Source organism: Macrosteles quadrilineatus, unplaced genomic scaffold (genome assembly GCF_028750875.1).
Source record: "Macrosteles quadrilineatus isolate MER2022 unplaced genomic scaffold, UCM_ALF_1.0 Scaffold_2__2_contigs__length_208266976, whole genome shotgun sequence".
In the NCBI taxonomy this organism is placed as follows: domain Eukaryota; kingdom Metazoa; phylum Arthropoda; class Insecta; order Hemiptera; family Cicadellidae; genus Macrosteles; species Macrosteles quadrilineatus.
The window spans coordinates 12,098,417-12,116,383 of record NW_026542595.1 but is presented as its reverse complement, the minus strand read 5'-3'; the positions used below and the strand labels follow the sequence as shown (position 1 = coordinate 12,116,383).

General features: G+C 42.2%; 1 protein-coding gene across 1 annotated transcript; it reads right to left on the bottom strand.

Annotated features, from left to right (window-relative positions):
• Positions 1-973: 973 nt before the first annotated feature.
• LOC128983946 (uncharacterized) lies at positions 974-2,224 on the bottom strand. The gene has a single exon (XM_054403222.1). The coding sequence runs from the start codon at positions 2,222-2,224 to the stop codon at positions 974-976; it is 1,251 nt and encodes a 416-aa protein (XP_054259197.1).
• Between the last annotated feature and the right edge of the window lie 15,743 nt (positions 2,225-17,967).

The window sequence follows — 17,967 nt, the reverse complement described above, 5'->3', positions numbered from 1 at the left end:
CCAAGCTTCGTACACGAAAGCTGGTCAAGTAATATACGAAAACCAGAGAAGTTAACTACGAAACTCACCAGTCGACGAAATTATAACCCACTATGTTCCTGCACAAGTTCACTACAAAACTATTCGAACTTAAGCTTTCAGAGCTTGCTGAAACGTAACTTTAAAAACGACGAAGAAATTGAATGAAATCACTTAGAATTCAAGACGAACGAACGAACTCGCGAAAAGCCGGGAATACGAATGACCAAAACTTCACACAACTTCTTCTTACTTCACCTTCGTCTCAGAATCGAGACGAAAGTTAAAACGATTCCTGATTGGTCAACGAGTTACCGAAACAAAAAAAAAACTGGCAGCGAAGGCAGGCGCATGGCAGCTTTAACAGGCTTACAGCCGCGTACCGCTCAAAGGTGACCTCGCTGCTCATCTTCTCTCCCGTAGCCCGGCCTCAGATGCAGTCGAACAGCCAAACAACCAAACTGACACCAACGTCGTCTGCGGTCTTGGAATTGGAGGTTAGGTACGACGTCAGTTTAGTGTCGCGACTAGGCTTACTCAACAGCTTATGTTTAGCTGTTTAATGTTCGTGGTCTAGATCGTTATATTTTTACCCCCCTACCCATTTGACTCGTTACACCCCCTCCACACTTCGGAACCAAAAAAAAGAAAACCGAGAAAAGAAAAAAAACTGTTGAACTTTTCTGTAGATGGCACCACAGTAGGATCGTGGTTAAGGATGTTGACGACGAAAAGCGGACGAACCTAGAAATGAGGTAGACAGTCTGAGGCCTAATCGCCTCAGAGGTCTAGACGGAAATGACTCGGAGCGAAGAAAACCGAAGATGGTGGGGTTGACGAAGGTAGGGTAGTACGGATTTATCACCCCTGGCAGGGGTTATTCTGCGGATTATATTAGCACCACCTCCCAGGTGGTTATTAGGAGTCGACGGCCCCTACAACTGCCCAGGGCGGTTTAGCGGGGTCGATTGCCTCCTTGCTGCTGGAAGCGCCGCCTCAGCTCCGGCAGTCGGCCTCGGACGACTCGCAGCACCTGGCTCGGTCGCAGCCGCACGTATCGGTCGCCTCCCAGCATAATTCTCCAGCGTTTGTTGCGCCGCTGCTCCGGTGTGAGCTGGTTGTAGGCGGCTACCAGCCGTAGTAGGACTGCCCGGGACAGCGGAAGGGCGTTCCCGGTGACCGTCTCTTCGGGCTCTGTCCGGCGAACAGGGGCTCGGGCCAGGCCACTCGGTCGAGCTGGTTCCCAGATGATGGGGGACGGTCTGCGGCGCGCTGGGCCTGCTCCGGCTCCAGCTGGTGCTTCTCCCAGACGGGGGCGGCGAGGAGGGGAGTCGCGACGGCGACGCTCGGGCAGGCGACGAGTCGGCAAGACAAGACGTGGGCGAGGCAGTGCGGCGGGGCCAGGATGGCGACTGGGTGGCGAGGCGGGACGGCAGCTATGACGGGATGAAGAGACGGGACGGCAGCTATGACGGGATGAAGAGACGGGACGGCAGCGACGATGGGGCGGAGAGGCAGGACTGCGAGGATGACGGGGCGGGGAGGCAGGGCGGTGATGACGACGAGACGGAGAGGTGGGGCGGCGATGATGACGAGATGGAGAGGCGGGGCGACGAGGAGGACGAGATGGAGAGGCGGGGCGACGATGAGGACGAGGTGGAGAGGCGGGGCGACGAGGAGGACGAGATGGAGAGGCGGGGCGACGATGAGGACGAGGTGGAGAGGCGGGGCGATGATGATGACGAGATGGAGAGGCGGGGCGATGATGATGACGAGATGGAGAGGCGGGGCGACGAGGAGGACGAGATGGAGAGGCGGGGCGACGATGAGGACGAGATGGAGAGGCGGGGTGATGATGAGAACGGGGCGGAGAAATCTGAATCCGCCGCCGAGGTGACGAAGCGAACCGGACTCGGAGCGGAGGCGACGCAGCCGGCGGAGAGACGACGGCCGGCTGGGGATCCACCGTCGGCGAGGTCGGTCGGTCGGGCTGAGGAGACGGCTCCGTGGCCCGTGGCGATGATCGGGCCGGGACCTCCCCCTCCTCGAGGTCCGAGCATTCCAGGTCGAGGACGTCCCCGGGGTCCACCCGGAAAGGCCAGGACCAGTTGGCCGCCAGGAAGTCCCCGATCTCCTGGTCCAGCACCATGTCCTCGGGGTCGAGGATGTCTCGGCTCGGCGTAGACGGGCGGGGATCGGATGCCATCGTACCTACCCAACAAAACCAGAACTAAGCGGGACCATGCAAGCTAGGTACTACAAGCTAGGTACAGGTGCTACAAGCTAGGTACGGGCGCTACAAGCTAGGTACAAGCACTACAAAGCTAGAAGGGAAATCAGTTAAGGGATAAGGTAGGCTATATTAGTATATAAGAGTAAAATAAAGCGTCACTACAGAGTTAGTTAGTAGCCACAACTAAGCTCCACCACCTTACCACTAAACGCGCGCACAGAAAGGTTTTAGGTCTTTGGCATGGACCACATGCACCGCCGCGGAGTCCTCATCACGCACCTCGTAAAGGTTAGTTCCCCGACAGCCAACAACTGTGCAGGGGCCGCGATATTTCGGCGCTAACTTCCCGACAATCGCGTCGGCAGCTGAAGACAATACGTGAAGTCGTCGCATCACTCGCGCGCCAACTTCGTGCGTCACCTCCCTACGACGGAGGTTATAATAGGTTGATTGCCTTTCGTAGGCGGCCTTGAGGTTCTTGCGTGTCTGCGCGATCAGACGCTGAAACTCATCCAGTCGTTTGCGATGGGTCTCGCTTAACGAGGGACTTTGGGGAGTTTCGGACACCTCAAACGAAGGGCCACGGACGGCACAGGGAGGTTTCAGTTCGCGACCAAAACACAGCATCGCAGGAGTGAATCCAGTAGAGTCGTGGACAGCTGTGTTCAGGGCGTACTGAAACTCCACCAGGTGGTTGTCCCAAGACCAATGGTTGCCTTTTACGAACTGCGCAATCATAGTCTTCACCACCCGGTTTTGCCTCTCGACTGGGTTTGACTGCGGGCTGTAAGGGGCCGTTGTCTGTAGCGTGATGCCCCAATCAGCAGCCAACTCTCGAACCAGTTTACCGACGAACTGCGTGCCGTTGTCCGTAATCAACACATCCGGAGCTCCATGTCGAAGAAGGATAGCCTTTAGCTTCGTCACCACATTCTTTGCGGTTGCAGACGCAATGGAGGCGAGTTCCGTCCATTTGCTGAAGGTATCCTGCACCACGAGCAGAAATCGCTGACCCCGCTGTGATCTAGGCAATGGGCCTACTAGGTCAGCAGACACTGCGTACCACGGTCCTTGGGGTTGTCGGAAGTACATTTTCCCAGCTGGTTTCGTTTGGGGTACTTTATAGGCCTGGCATTGGGCGCAAGACCGTACATAGGCCTTCACCTCACGACGCCAGTTAGGCCAAAAGTACTCCCCACCAACTCGGGCTAACGTCTTCTTCACCCCAAGATGTCCTGCCGTAGCCGTGTCGTGATTTTCGTGCAGTACCACGGATACTTGGTCGCTTGGCACACACACCCTCCATATCGTAGGTCGATCCTTCTTCGAGACAGCACGATACAGCTTACCGTCGCGAAGCTGGTATCTCGAGTATCGCCCAGGGTGTTTGCTGACCAGGTTGCGAAGGCGGTCATACCAAGCACCGTGGCTGCCCGGCGGGTTACCATCGTTGTCCACGTCGGATGATGGGTCGTCAGTCTCCAGCTGCGTCGGACCAGGAGCTTCGTCGTTGATAACGTCACCCGCCGGATCATCGCCGAGTGAAGGTTCGTCACCTTCAGCATCGGTTAGGCGTCGTAACCGCAACTGTTTCCTAGCACCGCGTCTGGTTAAAACTCCGACCTCAAACGTAGGTTGATCGGGTTCACCAGACGAGCTGGGCACTTCAGGGACCGGCTGACGAGACAGGGCGTCGGCCACTCTGTTCGCTGTCCCCTTGCGGTACCTTATCTCGAAGTCGAATTGCTGCAACTCCATAACCCACCGAGCCAGGCGCCCACTAGGCTCACTGAGCTTAAGCAGCCATTTTAGGGCGACATGGTCGGTTATCGCAATGAAGTGGTAGCCTTCGAGATAAGCCTTGAATTTCCGAACAGCCCACACAAGAGCGAGACACTCCTTCTCGGTAGTTGTGTAGTTCTGTTCGGCCTCAGAGAGTAGCCTACTGGCATACGCAACGACCACTTCTCGGTCGTTTACACCCTGAGTTAACGCTGCTCCCAGGCCATAATTCGAGGCGTCGACCTGGAGCACGAAGGGTTGGCTGAAGTCGGGACAAGCGAGAATCGGGGCCGTCACCAAGGCGTGCTTCAGAGCTTCGAATGCCTTAGTTTGTTCGGGTCCCCAGAGCCACTTGGCGTTCTTCTTCAGCAAACCTCGAAGTGGAATGGTTACTGAAGCGAACTTCTCGACGAATCGCCGATACCACGACGCAAGGCCTAGGAAACTGCGAAGTCCCTTGACGTTCGTGGGTGCGGGGAAATCCTGAATGGCGCGGACCTTCTCAGGATCCGTGGCGATTCCATCTTGGCTCACGATGTGTCCCAGATACTTCAGCTCCCTACGGGCGAAGTGACACTTCTCGGGGTTTAAACGAAGGCCCGCCTCGCGTAGGCGGCGAAATACAACCCCCAGAAGTTCTAGATGCTCCTCGAAAGACGTCGACACCACCACAAGGTCATCAAGGTACGCGAAGACCTTCGGCTCCAGCTCAGGCCCGATGACTCTATCCAGAAGGCGCTGGAAGGTGGCACCGGCCGAGTGTAGGCCAAACGGCATGACCTTGAACTGAAAAAGGCCTAGGCCTGGCACAGTGAAGGCGGTCACGGGGCGACTGTCGACGGCCAATGGCACTTGCCAGTAGCCTTGCTTCAGGTCCAAGGTACTGATAAACTTGGCCTGCCTGAGCTTCTCAAGGATGGCGTTAATCCTAGGCAGAGGATAGGCGTCCTTGATCGAGGAGTCGTTCACCCTGCGCATGTCGATGCAAAAGCGGTATTTCCCAGTCGACTTCCGGATCAACACGATCGGAGAGCTCCATGGACTCTCAGATGGTTCGATTACGTCATCCTTCAACATGGCAGCTACTTCATCGTTGATGACCGCTTGCATTGCAGGGTTACGAGGGTAGTGGCGCTGTTTGATCGGGACTGCGTTTGGTTTGAGCCGGATGACATGCTCAGTCAACGCCGTGGGTCCCGCAACAGCATCGAAGAGAGGAAGTTCTTTCTCGAGAAAAGTCTTGAGATGCTGTTCTTCCTTTGACGTCAGCGGTTCCAATGTGCCCGTCGCACAAGGGAGAGTCGTGGTCGTGTCGAATGTGCCATCGTTGTTGACGTTTATACATATGAGGTTAAGGTCTCGAATACACCTCATACCTAATACGACGTCCGTGGTGAGCCCAGGCACGAAATAGGCTCCGAGTATGAGGTTTTCACCTAAGATCTGGGCCGGGATGTGGTACTTCGTCTCAATCCGACAACGTGTACCATCAGCCATCCTCAGGTCCGCTGAAGAAATCTCAGGTTTCACCCCACACTCGTCGAAGTGACGAACAACCTCATCCCCGACGAGGTTTACAACTGCTCCGGTATCCAACAGAGCGTGAAATCCCTTTCCAAGGAGCGTGACGTTGACAAAAGGTCGGATGTCGGTCGACTCAGACGATTTTCCAGCCGACACGTACGAGGTGCTCACGTAATTGAGCTCGGTAGAGGTCGTAGGTGGCTGCGCTGCGGGCTCAAGTGACCTCACGATTCCTGAGCCCGATTCGGTAAAGGCCCTTATGTACTGGAGCCATGAGCTCCATTCGTCGGAGGTAGTGCGGCCACGGGACGTGGGCTCAGGCGACCTCCGGCGGCCTGAGTCCGTCTGGCGTTTCCCGCGCGACAACCGCAGCTTGTAGTGGCCACTCCGACTTGCTTGCAGTAGTAACACCGCAACACCTTCGGCTGAGTGCAATCTCGGAAGACATGTCCGCGTGCATCACAGTTCCAGCAGACCGGAGGGTGGCGGTTACTCGATGGTCGGGATGGATTCGTAGACGGTAGGCCCCGGTTTCTATTATTAGGAACGGTGGCTGTCGTATGCTTTGGCTGGTTACCCCCACTCCTTGCAGGGTAATCACCAGTGCGGCCGGTCTTGGGCGAGGTAGGTTGCGGTTTACGGTCGGGCTCAGAATAGTCCATCACCGCAACATCGACGAAACGGTCCATTCGACGCCTGGGCGTGTAGGCCGTCTCAGGCACCAATGCTTGAGCAACCGGAGGGGGAGGGCGGAACAGCTTACGCTCCCGTAGCAGCTCCTCGTATTCGTCGGCTCGCTCGATGAGGTCGGGTAGCGTGACAAAGTCATGACGTCGTATCATGAACTTGTATTCCGGCCTCATGTTCAAGTACACCAGGTCGATAGTTTCCTGGTTAGAGAAAGTGCCGCTCCGTCGGGTCAGGGTTGTCAGAGCAATCACAAAATCTTTAAATGCCTCTGTTTCACCCTGAGTGCGCTTCCGTATCTCGTCATCCAAGTGGCGATGATAGCCAGCCGGGAAGAACTGGACCTCGAATGCCCGCCTAAAGTCGTGGAAGGAACGCCACATCATTTTGTTGTTCCGGTACCAGAGGAGAGCTTGGCCATGTAGAAGTGAAGGCAAAGCCTTCAAAACGTCTTCTGGCGACAGAGAGTAGGCCTCGCGCAGCTCCTCTAGACGCTCCAGGAACGAAACCGCATCTCGTCTGCCGTCGAAGCGCAAGTTCCACTTCCGGACCTTGTCACAGAGGGCGGACGACGTTTTAGCAACGTCATCAGGCCGGTCATCACTCCGTAGGACATACGAAGACCGGACACCTCCGTCTCCATCCCTTGGCCGAGACGGGGCTGTGTATCGGGAGGTTAGCGGGTCGATCCCGTGGACTGGAAGCTCGGCGTAGTCCTCCTCACGTCGTGAGCCCCGCTGTTCGAGGTTCAACACCTCGGCTAACGTGTGCTCTAGGCTGCGCATGTCAGCATTGGGCGATAGGCCGAGCATCTGCCGCATGCGGTCCAAAGTGTGACGTACCGGATCGGCATCAGAATTTTCCGGGAGCGAAGACCTCGGAGCGAAGTCGAAGGCATGTCGAGCGTCAGTCAAGTTCTCTAGCCCTGCGAGTGAGGGTTCATGTGATGCCGAGGTGACCGCAGCAGGTGGGCTCTGACGTTGGAACGTAGCCCTCGGTAGGACTACTAGGCCATAGGTACCAGGTGGTCTCCAAGCAGTAGGTCGATGCGTTGACCCCGTTCGGCAGTCGAAAGGCGAAAGGCGTGGAGTAGGCTCATGCAGCGAACTCCGGGCCTGGTTATCTACCACCTGGCCAGTCGTGAACACCTCCTCCTGGGAGGTTGGAGAAGACGATGTACCAGCGTTGTCTCGCCAGTACGTGCAGAGACGTTTGCGCAGTTCCGCCACTGTACCATGGGACGGCAAATGGTGTCGCGCCGTCTCCACCATCAACTGTTGCTTGGACAGCTCGTGTATCCAGCCAACACGAGGATCTTCCGTGGGTTGGAGCGGAGCGGTATAGCCGGTTGAGGTCACCGGTCGTGTGTACACCGTTGACGTGGTAGTAACCGTCGATGCGCACGAGCAGGTCGGGATAACAGAAGGCGTAGTCACCACTGCACCAGCCGTGGTTAAAACTCCTGGCGTCGAGACTTCAGGGAGTGAGTTAGGCATAGCTGCAAAGTATTAGTGCACAACAAAACAAACAAATGGCAACAACAATTTAAAAAGGCTGAAATTGCTTAACAAGTATGAAAAATCCACAATAGGCCTCTTTAAATTCAGGCCTAACGTTAAACAGCACTATCTAAGTCCAAACAAGACAACTAAAAAAAAATTTTTTTTTTTTTCAGCCTAAGTCCCAACTAGGTACTCAGAACCCAGAAAATTTGTTGAAATAGGACCAAGTCCAAACTGCTCCAAAATCCAATAATAAAAAGGCTAAAATGCAATAGGCTACTATAAAGTAAACGTTTTACCTAAAATAAATAGGCTATCACACAAATAGGCTAAAATATTTAACGCTAAACACCAATAGGCCTAGGCTAGCAATAGGCTACAATGACGAAACCAGAAAATATGTAGGCCTAAGCTACCTAATAAACTAGAAATGCTAGGCTAGAACGTTAACGTAGAATAAAAAATAACAGTAGGCCTAGGCGAATACTTGAAAGGCTAGAGCGGTTAACGTAGGCTAAAATCTCAACTCGACGTCAGCTGTTACAGCGATCTTAGCTTGAGCTCACCAAGTACTATCAGACTATCCAATCACTGGTCCCTGTTCGGGCGCCATTTATGTGACGTAATTTTCCTAGCGGACGACAAGTGGGAAATTACGCCACCGGTAACAAAACGAGGATCCCAGGATTCGCCCTAGTCTGGTCGCGGGGAGTTTCCCAGGAGTCGATAGTGATTCGGATAGCCTAAGTTTGATAGCCCTGGTTGTCAGAGCTCGAGACGAACGTGGCGGGTTACTAAACACCCTACTCGAAATCACCACTCTAGCCTAGGGCTTGTGGGGAAATAAATAATTTTGACTTGACTCTGTGGGCAAATATCTAAATGACACACTACTAGCTAACTTAACAAATCAACAAGTAAGCTAAGTAGTCACTCCGCTTACCTACGGAGTTACGTCGTTAACCTGAAACAAACAAGGTTAGTACAAGATAGGCCTAACCTAGCCTAACTCCCACAGAGTCTGAATTTACTAAACAAGAAAACGAGTTGGCTTAAGTTGTCCAAGTGAGACACGAAACGAGAGAAAAACTGAAACTAAAAATAAAACTGCTCCTTGAGCCGAAAACGAAAAATTAAAACTTTAACTTCCTCACGTGTTCAACTTAAACCAACTTCGACAGAAAATGTCCAGCAGAAACCTGTCTGCTGGAACAAGCTTTGGGACGTTTGGGGAACTTTAAAAAGGGTTTTTAAAAATTAAAAGAAAGTCCCAAGACGGATTAAGAAACGTTAAGCGAAAATATATTTCACCAACTGCAATACTTTACTAAATTAGTTGGTTAAGGCGTGTGACTAGGTCTGCGTATCAGGCCTAGTCTTCAAGTTCAACCAAGCTTCGTACACGAAAGCTGGTCAAGTAATATACGAAAACCAGAGAAGTTAACTACGAAACTCACCAGTCGACGAAATTATAACCCACTATGTTCCTGCACAAGTTCACTACAAAACTATTCGAACTTAAGCTTTCAGAGCTTGCTGAAACGTAACTTTAAAAACGACGAAGAAATTGAATGAAATCACTTAGAATTCAAGACGAACGAACGAACTCGCGAAAAGCCGGGAATACGAATGACCAAAACTTCACACAACTTCTTCTTACTTCACCTTCGTCTCAGAATCGAGACGAAAGTTAAAACGATTCCTGATTGGTCAACGAGTTACCGAAACAAAAAAAAAACTGGCAGCGAAGGCAGGCGCATGGCAGCTTTAACAGGCTTACAGCCGCGTACCGCTCAAAGGTGACCTCGCTGCTCATCTTCTCTCCCGTAGCCCGGCCTCAGATGCAGTCGAACAGCCAAACAACCAAACTGACACCAACGTCGTCTGCGGTCTTGGAATTGGAGGTTAGGTACGACGTCAGTTTAGTGTCGCGACTAGGCTTACTCAACAGCTTATGTTTAGCTGTTTAATGTTCGTGGTCTAGATCGTTATATTTTTACCCCCCTACCCATTTGACTCGTTACAGATTCAAGAATTTGTATTATATGACAAAAAATTGTTGTTGCCCTTGTTTTCGACTTAGTTTGTAGATCAACAACAACAAAAATATAATTAACTTAATACAATTACACTTCCTTTTTCGTGGGCTTCAATTAAATGAATTTTAATAACAATTTTAAATACTGCTTACATTAAGTAAACGACTTAATATTTATATATTATTGTTAAAGGTAGTTTTATCATCGTAACAAGTGGGTGAAAACTCGATTCTATAATCTTACGAGTTTTACAAACAATTTTTAGCACAATGGTTTTTCTTGCCTTACTTTCTCTTAACCGTAACTATCCAGAAAACTATGGTGCAGTTTTACTATCCACCATACTAGAATAGTATAACTAGTATACTATAATATATAGTATAATATAATATATAATATATAGAATATATACTATATACTAGAATTATACTATATATAGAATTATACTAGAATAGTATAACTAGTATACTATAATATATAGTATAATATAATATATAATATATAATATATAATATATAATATATAGTATAATATAATATATAGTATACTAGAATAGTATTCTATGGTGTGGTTTTGGGGTCGATAACCCCTAGTTAGGCTGGATTAGGACTAGGTTAGTTTGGGTTAGGTCATAGCATAGATAAAACATACTCGTCTATCGTCATACTCATTGATTGTGTATAGCGGGGGTCAATGAAATGTATTCAGATCAGTTTTTCAGTTTCTAAGCGTGGTTACTACTGAACTAAATAAAATATTGGCCCAATTAGAAAATTATGAAGTTAAAGAGCATTACTTACAAACATAATTAATTTTGACCTCCTATCTATTATAAACGACAGTTTTTTTTTATTGCCTTGTACATACTAAAATATACTTGAATGTACAAAATAACTATATTTTATTTTGGTTGGTAATTTGACATTTTAGACAAGAGATGTGTTTTCAGAGCACGTTTTAACATTTAATCAATTTAGCAAGACTTTAAACATCGGCAATTTACCTATAACCTTTGGTATTACGAAAATTGAGATTAAATACAGGTTTTTCATAAAAATATTGGCGGGGTTTTAACTGTCTATAAAACAAAAGAAATATTAAAAGTTCAATAAGTCAAATTTAATATTTCATATTGATACCCTTATATCCTGTAGCTCAAACAGTTTTGTTTACATTATTTGAAACAGCTTTATTGATTGTTGTGTTAATCGACAACTTACTTATTCCTTTAAATTAACTTCAAGTTGTACTTTCTTATAAACATGTTTTCCGTCAAGAAAAGGCTAAGTTCACTAAGTGAACTTATAAAGTCAGTGACTTTCGTATAACGGTCATTTAGGATGAAAGAACCAGATATGCAGTCTCCATTGTAACAAGAGAAATGTTGCACTTGTAAGATGAAATAGATCATCGTCTGGACGTCCGTAGAGCAAGAAATGGATGTAATGTTGAACTTTATTAGCTATGTATTTTTTATGTCAGGAACCCAACAAAATAAATAGGTTTTTTATCTTTAGACTTTTCTGATTATTACATAACCAAACTCCACTATTATTTTATGAAAGCCCTGTATATTAATGACATAACATCACTTGCCTAATATATTACGTATTATTTTCTATGCACATATGTATTTTAAAATAAAGGTTTTAAAATGCTAATGTGATACAACAAGATAGCACCATTACCGTTATACAGTAAACTCCAGTAGTACAATACAATACAATACATCTATACCTACTATATCTGGACTTAACCCAGTTGGTCAAGTCCCGGGAATGGCAACTTTTATTCACTGATTCATTGTTTAAGGTTCAGCCATATAATAGTACCGTGACTGAACAGTACATGAACCAAAATATAAACCTGCCCTCGTTAACTATAAGCCGATTTAGTGAAGCACTCTCATTGTGCGGAATTTGTTTAGTACTGCAACAATAACACCTATAAACCTGTTAACAAATGTTATTGGCACTATTATTTTTATATTGTTAATTTAAAATAATTAGAGTCTAAAGTTTGATATTACTATTGTAATCCGACCAAAAATTTTTTTTATAAGATACCACGAATGGTAAAAACGTTATGTTATTTAACATTGTAAAAATATGGCAATGCAGGCTAATGTCTAATGGTGCAAACAGTACCATATATACACCTGTATATGTGACCACAGTACGATTAGTAATACATTTGGGGACCGTAAGATTCAATTAGCTTAATTATTGCAGCTTGCAGACATCTTGTATTATATAATTATCTTTGCTTGTGTCTGCAAAACCACAACTATTCTCTTCCGTAAGCTTATTCTTATGAACTTATTATTGCTGTACTGTATATGCTTTTAAATTATGGGAAACTGTATCATTTACCACTTTCTAAGATCAAAATTAAACAAAAGAGCTGTGACATTTCATTAGTTTGTTAAATCGTAAGCTTAAATATTCATTACCCTATGATTGCTTAGTTTAGTAATACTTAATTATTTTAGCGAATCAAGATTAGGTGAAATAAACAAAGTTTGGATTAGCTGTTGCTCCATTCTAGGCAGCTGTATTCTTTATCTCAACCTTTGGTTATAGTAGTAAGTTTTCTGTGCTTTAAAGGACTAAAACGTACTCTACTTTACTAAGATTACAGGAAGACTCTCAACCGCGTTAAAAGTAAACATTCCATCAGTTGCTGAAGTCTTATCATTGTAGCGGCTACAGAATAAACAGTTTAAAACCTTAATTCATCAATGATAATAAAAATGCATATATGCCAAACTACCCTAGTAGCACAAATATATATTAAATACATATGAATAAATATATTTAAAATCTATTTTATATATCTCAAGTGTGTATTAATGTAAATTTTATATAATATTAAAAATTTATTAAATATATATAAAATACGTTTTTGAATCTATTAAATATTTAAAAAATATGTTCCAATAATATATTTTAGAGAATAATATTTAAATAACAAATGTATTTAATATCACTTCCAAACATCCCATGGGGCCTAAACGTAAAAAACACAAAATAATATAGAATTAGTATGAAAAGAACAACTATCAGTTGAGTAAATTGATCAAATAGTTCATAAAAAAAACTAGATAAAATTTTAATGGCCCAGACGGGTCTCAAACCTGGGTCCTTCGACTTATGAACCTCTTTCCTTACCTCTGAGCTATCTGTGACTGTTGTTAATCCTAGTTTTCATGTGGTGAAAGAGTAGCCGACAGTTGTAATGGTTGCAATACTGTACTTAAAATATTTTTGATACTACAGTATAATATGATTCTGTTAATCTGTTGTGGCATCAAGTAGTTGAGTTGAATAGTGCTGTAGTGAATAGTGAGTAGTCACCACAAATATAAATACAGTAAACTACAAAAATGAATTGAAATACTATGACAAAGATTATGTAATTTATGACATAAGTAAATAAAATAATTATTTTTAGAACTTCATATACGACCATAATTAGTTTCTTAAAAGGTCGGCAGTCACTAGTATCCTTTTCTAACCAATCATTCGAGATTTATATGATGACATTCATTGTCACATATTGCAATTAAAAAATAAAACCCATCAACACTTTTTTCGTTTGACCCACATGTAGCTGGCGAACATATATACTGCCTCTTAACTATATATGCGTATTTTTTTCTTTACGTGCATGATAGAGTGACACCATTCAGAGTATGTATTGTTATTTACTTAATTATAACGCTTTCACAATAGCAAATATCATACAAAAAATGCATGTATCAATTGATAGACAATAGGCCTATAAAAAACAAAAAGATGCAAATTATTTATTTGCCAATTATAATTGATTACCTATATTATTATTTTATTTATAAAAATATCTGACGTGTTTCAAAATATATTTATAAATATTTTAAATATATAATATAGTTTCAAAAATATTTGATATACATATTTAAAATATTCTCAACACAATTTTTTTTTATTTTATAGGAAAAAAATACATATAAAATACGTATATTATAGATTCTATACTTATTTTATCAATATATATATATTATGAATCTTTTTTATATATTCAAAACTTATATTTAATTGATATTTTGCATTGCTTTTTGGTAATATTTTAAATATATATTTGAATATATCAAACTATTATTAAAGATATATTATTGATATATTTTATTTGAGGTTCCATCAAATACAACTTTGAATATATAAAATATTTATAAAATACATATTTGTGCTACTAGGGTATTAATGAAAATATTGATAAACAGTGTTGACTATTTAAAAAACAATACATAATTATAACAATTTAAAACAAAAACGTAAGAAATATTGGAAAATTGATACTATTTTCTGGACAATGTTTTTTTTTATATATGTCATTATGTAAGTTCAGTTTAAGCTAGTCTATATGGCATCTTAATGTGTATTATAAAAACAATAAACTACCTTAATTTAGAATATATGTTACAAAATAATAGAACATAGATAAAGTAGGATAAACTAGTAATTAGATCTAAGATGTCAAATTATACAACACGTATTATAAACTACACCTGCTTAAGGGAAATATAAAGGACCTAGCCATGCTTTATGTTATGCAACCCATATATAAAAAATGTTTTATTGTTTTGGTGATTGAAAATTAATCTAAAAATCACCTAAAACGGATTTGTCACATATCAGTATGTGGCTAAAAATAACACGTGTGTTTGTGTTACGTTTAGATAAGAAGCTAACAATACCAAACAATATACGTATACGTACTGTATACGTTACATTTTAGACCAATGTGGTTTTGGTCTTTTTTATAACAGGTGTCCACCATATTTGCTATTACATTAATTTGTCATATTAATCGTAGATTCAATAAATATAAAAATATTTAAAAATATAAAAAACTTTAAGGCACATTATCCACCTACTAATCATAGGCTGTATAATTTTTGTTCTACGTTTATGTAAAAAGGTTGTTAAAATCTCCCCAAGTCACGTCTCTTCAAATTGGAAACTTGAAAAACATAAAAAACATTTATTATCAGCAGCCCACTGTTATTATTATGTGAGAGGTGGTTAAGATAAGACTAAACATTACGAATTTTGATAACATTAAAGATTAAAAAATATATACAAACATCCTTTATATAAAAGCAAGGGGTTTTCTATATTAATTCATCGTTTGGGCTCTTAAGCAACTTAACATTTAGTTATAATGAATGCATAATATTTTAGAGTTTAGATTAATTTCATTAAATGTTTAACATTCATAACACTTATAGTGATGCTTAATCTGTATAAAATTCACCACCATATAAGTGAATATTTTGTGACATAATGAATATTACTATAAAGTGATAATCAAAGGCAATTCATTCACAGCTGTGGGTAGGTTGACGCCATACACTTTTTTCTACTTTCTAAATCCTAAATCATATTTTCAGTCCACTTGAATTATCATCCTCTGCTTTTAAGCTTTCCACAACATTAACCATGAGATGGATTAACTTATTCTGTAATTTGTCGTATTAATTTTCAAGTTTCATTATAGATTTTTTAATTACTAAATATGTGTTTCTTGCCATCGGTTAAAATCATTATTTTTGCAAAAATCAGTATTGACAAACCTATTATTACAAAGATTTTTTAACACGTTTATTGTAAAAAGAATTTGGTATAGCAGACGTTACCCACAGTCGAATAAACCTTACAGCAGGAAAAAGTTAGTTGTTCATTGTATAAGGAACATATATTATAAAACAATATCTACGGAAAATAAGAAGATTGTGTTGAATTCTAACTTATGAGAAAAAGGGTGAAAATTCGTGTACTACGTTTATTTGAACGAGTTAGTGAACCAGCATGTTCGACTATGGGAATGGGCTTTTTGTGGGGGTTTATGGGGGTAAACATTACCGTAGCAGCGACTTTAAGTACTCATTAAAATTAATGTTATTTAAAAGGAAATAAATCCGACATTTTAAAGGGAATATTTAAGTAGAAATCCAGCCAAGTAAATTCGCTTAGTATGCAGGTTTGCCTCAGCGAGGGTATTTATATATTAGTATACAGTGTGATTGAAAAGTCCCGGAACGGTGTAATATACTTATTACTACTATAGATAAAGTAATAACACTTGGTATATCAATAATAGCTATAAAAGTTTACTCTTTTATGCTACTATCACTTTGTAATCCCTTAAGAGACGGACTATTGAGTCAAAAATGGCAGCCGTTCAAATATTTCTTGAATCTGCCATTTTAAATCTTTGAACGGCGTACATTTTTCACTCAGTGTTTCTATTGAGCTCAAATTTGTGGTACTGTATTTTACTAACAAAGACTTTTACTTTGATGTCATATCGACATATGCTTAAGTTATTATTATCTTCAGATTGCTAGCGGGCGTCCCCCTGAGGAGGTAGCGTATAATAGCATTGCAAATCGAATGAATCATTGAACAGCTGTCATTTTTGACTCAATTGTTCGTTTGCATTCGAGTTTGCGGCTATGTGTTCTACTAATTAAAACCTTTAATTTGATATCAAACTCGACCTATGCTGCTATTTAAGAAGGTTGTATGACTCCTTGTGGGCCGCTCCTAAGGGATAAAAAAAGCGATAACAGCTCAAAACAGTAGACATTTATGGTTATTATTGATATACCAAGTCTCATTACTTTATCTATAATGGGAAAAAAATAGTACACCGTTCCGGGACTTTTCAATCACACTATAGATTATACACATACGTATTTTGTATAGGCAAACTATATTCAGCAGTTGGTATCATCATAAGGTATAGTGACCAGGAAATTAAAAATTAATTACAACATATTTTAAAGCCTTAAATAGAATACAAATTGTTTATATATTGTATACCTGTAGACGTATACATTACGCATAGGCAAACGATCTACTGCAAATTTAACTTTAAGATTTAGTGATCAGATAATAAGTGAATAAGATGTACTTGCAATTTATAGATATTATTTCGTAGCTATTCTAATATTATTCAGATTAGCGTACAATATGGTAAGTACTGGTTTTTACTGTATAACAAAACTGATTTTTATTACAAAGATGAACATGAAATAAACTCTTTAAGTAATTCAAACCGAAAAAGCGATAACAATCGAAAAGAAATGAAAGGGAAGTAAATAAAACAAAGTATAAAAGCCTCTCTCGTGACAGTTTTCGAGTAACCTAACTTTTATTTTATTATTATGTACAATCGTACTGTAAAAGTTTTTTCCTACAGTCACCCGACAAAGTTGGCTTCCTTGTACTGTTTATAGTACAGAAAGCTGCTAATTGCTGCATATTTATACTTTGCCGTACGGTTTATACTTTGCCGTACGGTTTATACTTTGCCGCACATCAGGATTCCAACGAAACAACACAAAACAGCGTGGTTCCATTATGCACGTAGTCCGTGTACGCTTGGAAATAGGTTGGCAACACCTAAAGATAATTATACTATGAGCAGCTGATTGACTATTATAACTACGATTTAACCTGTCATTTCGTTATTATAGTTTCGGTATTTCTGAACTTCCTGGACTTTTATTTTAAACGTTTTTAAAACCTTCCTACGATCTTAATAAACAAGAAAATACCTTTTAAGCATTTTTTTTAGGCGCGGAAACCACTTCAAATTACAAAAACATACGGAACTATATTCTCAAAACGCGGAGCACATTTCTTGCCGAGGAAAAATAGCGGAGTGATATGGACCGCGGGTACTACTTTCTCAAGGGTACCATTTGTCCATTTGTGTTGCCAGCTGAACCTAAAAACGTGTTTCATAGTGTTTGAAAGACTAAATATTTATATGCTTTACAGTGACTGTAGGAAAAATATAATGTGTAACACGAGTGAAAAAGGCCTTTGCTGCACTCGAGATCATTCCACACTCGCCTGCGGCTCGTGCGTAAACATTGCTCTCGTGTGCAGCAAAGTGCCACTTTCACCACTAGTTACACAAATAACTATTACCTTAAAAAATGTATAAGTTTTATTATCATCTAGAATCTAGAGAGCATAGTTTGGTTAAATGTTACAAAATACACCGATACATACACATTGATTGGTTTGCACTACTTAACTGATATAGTTAATTTCGAATTTAATAAATGACCAGTAGATATAATATGATGGTTTAAAGTCACTTTAGGCACGTTTTTCCCATGTTATTC

Coding starts and splice junctions, on each gene's coding strand:
- LOC128983946 (XM_054403222.1), bottom strand. CDS start 2,224: ATGGCATCCGATCCCCGCCCGTCTACGCCGAGCCGAGACATCCTCGAC.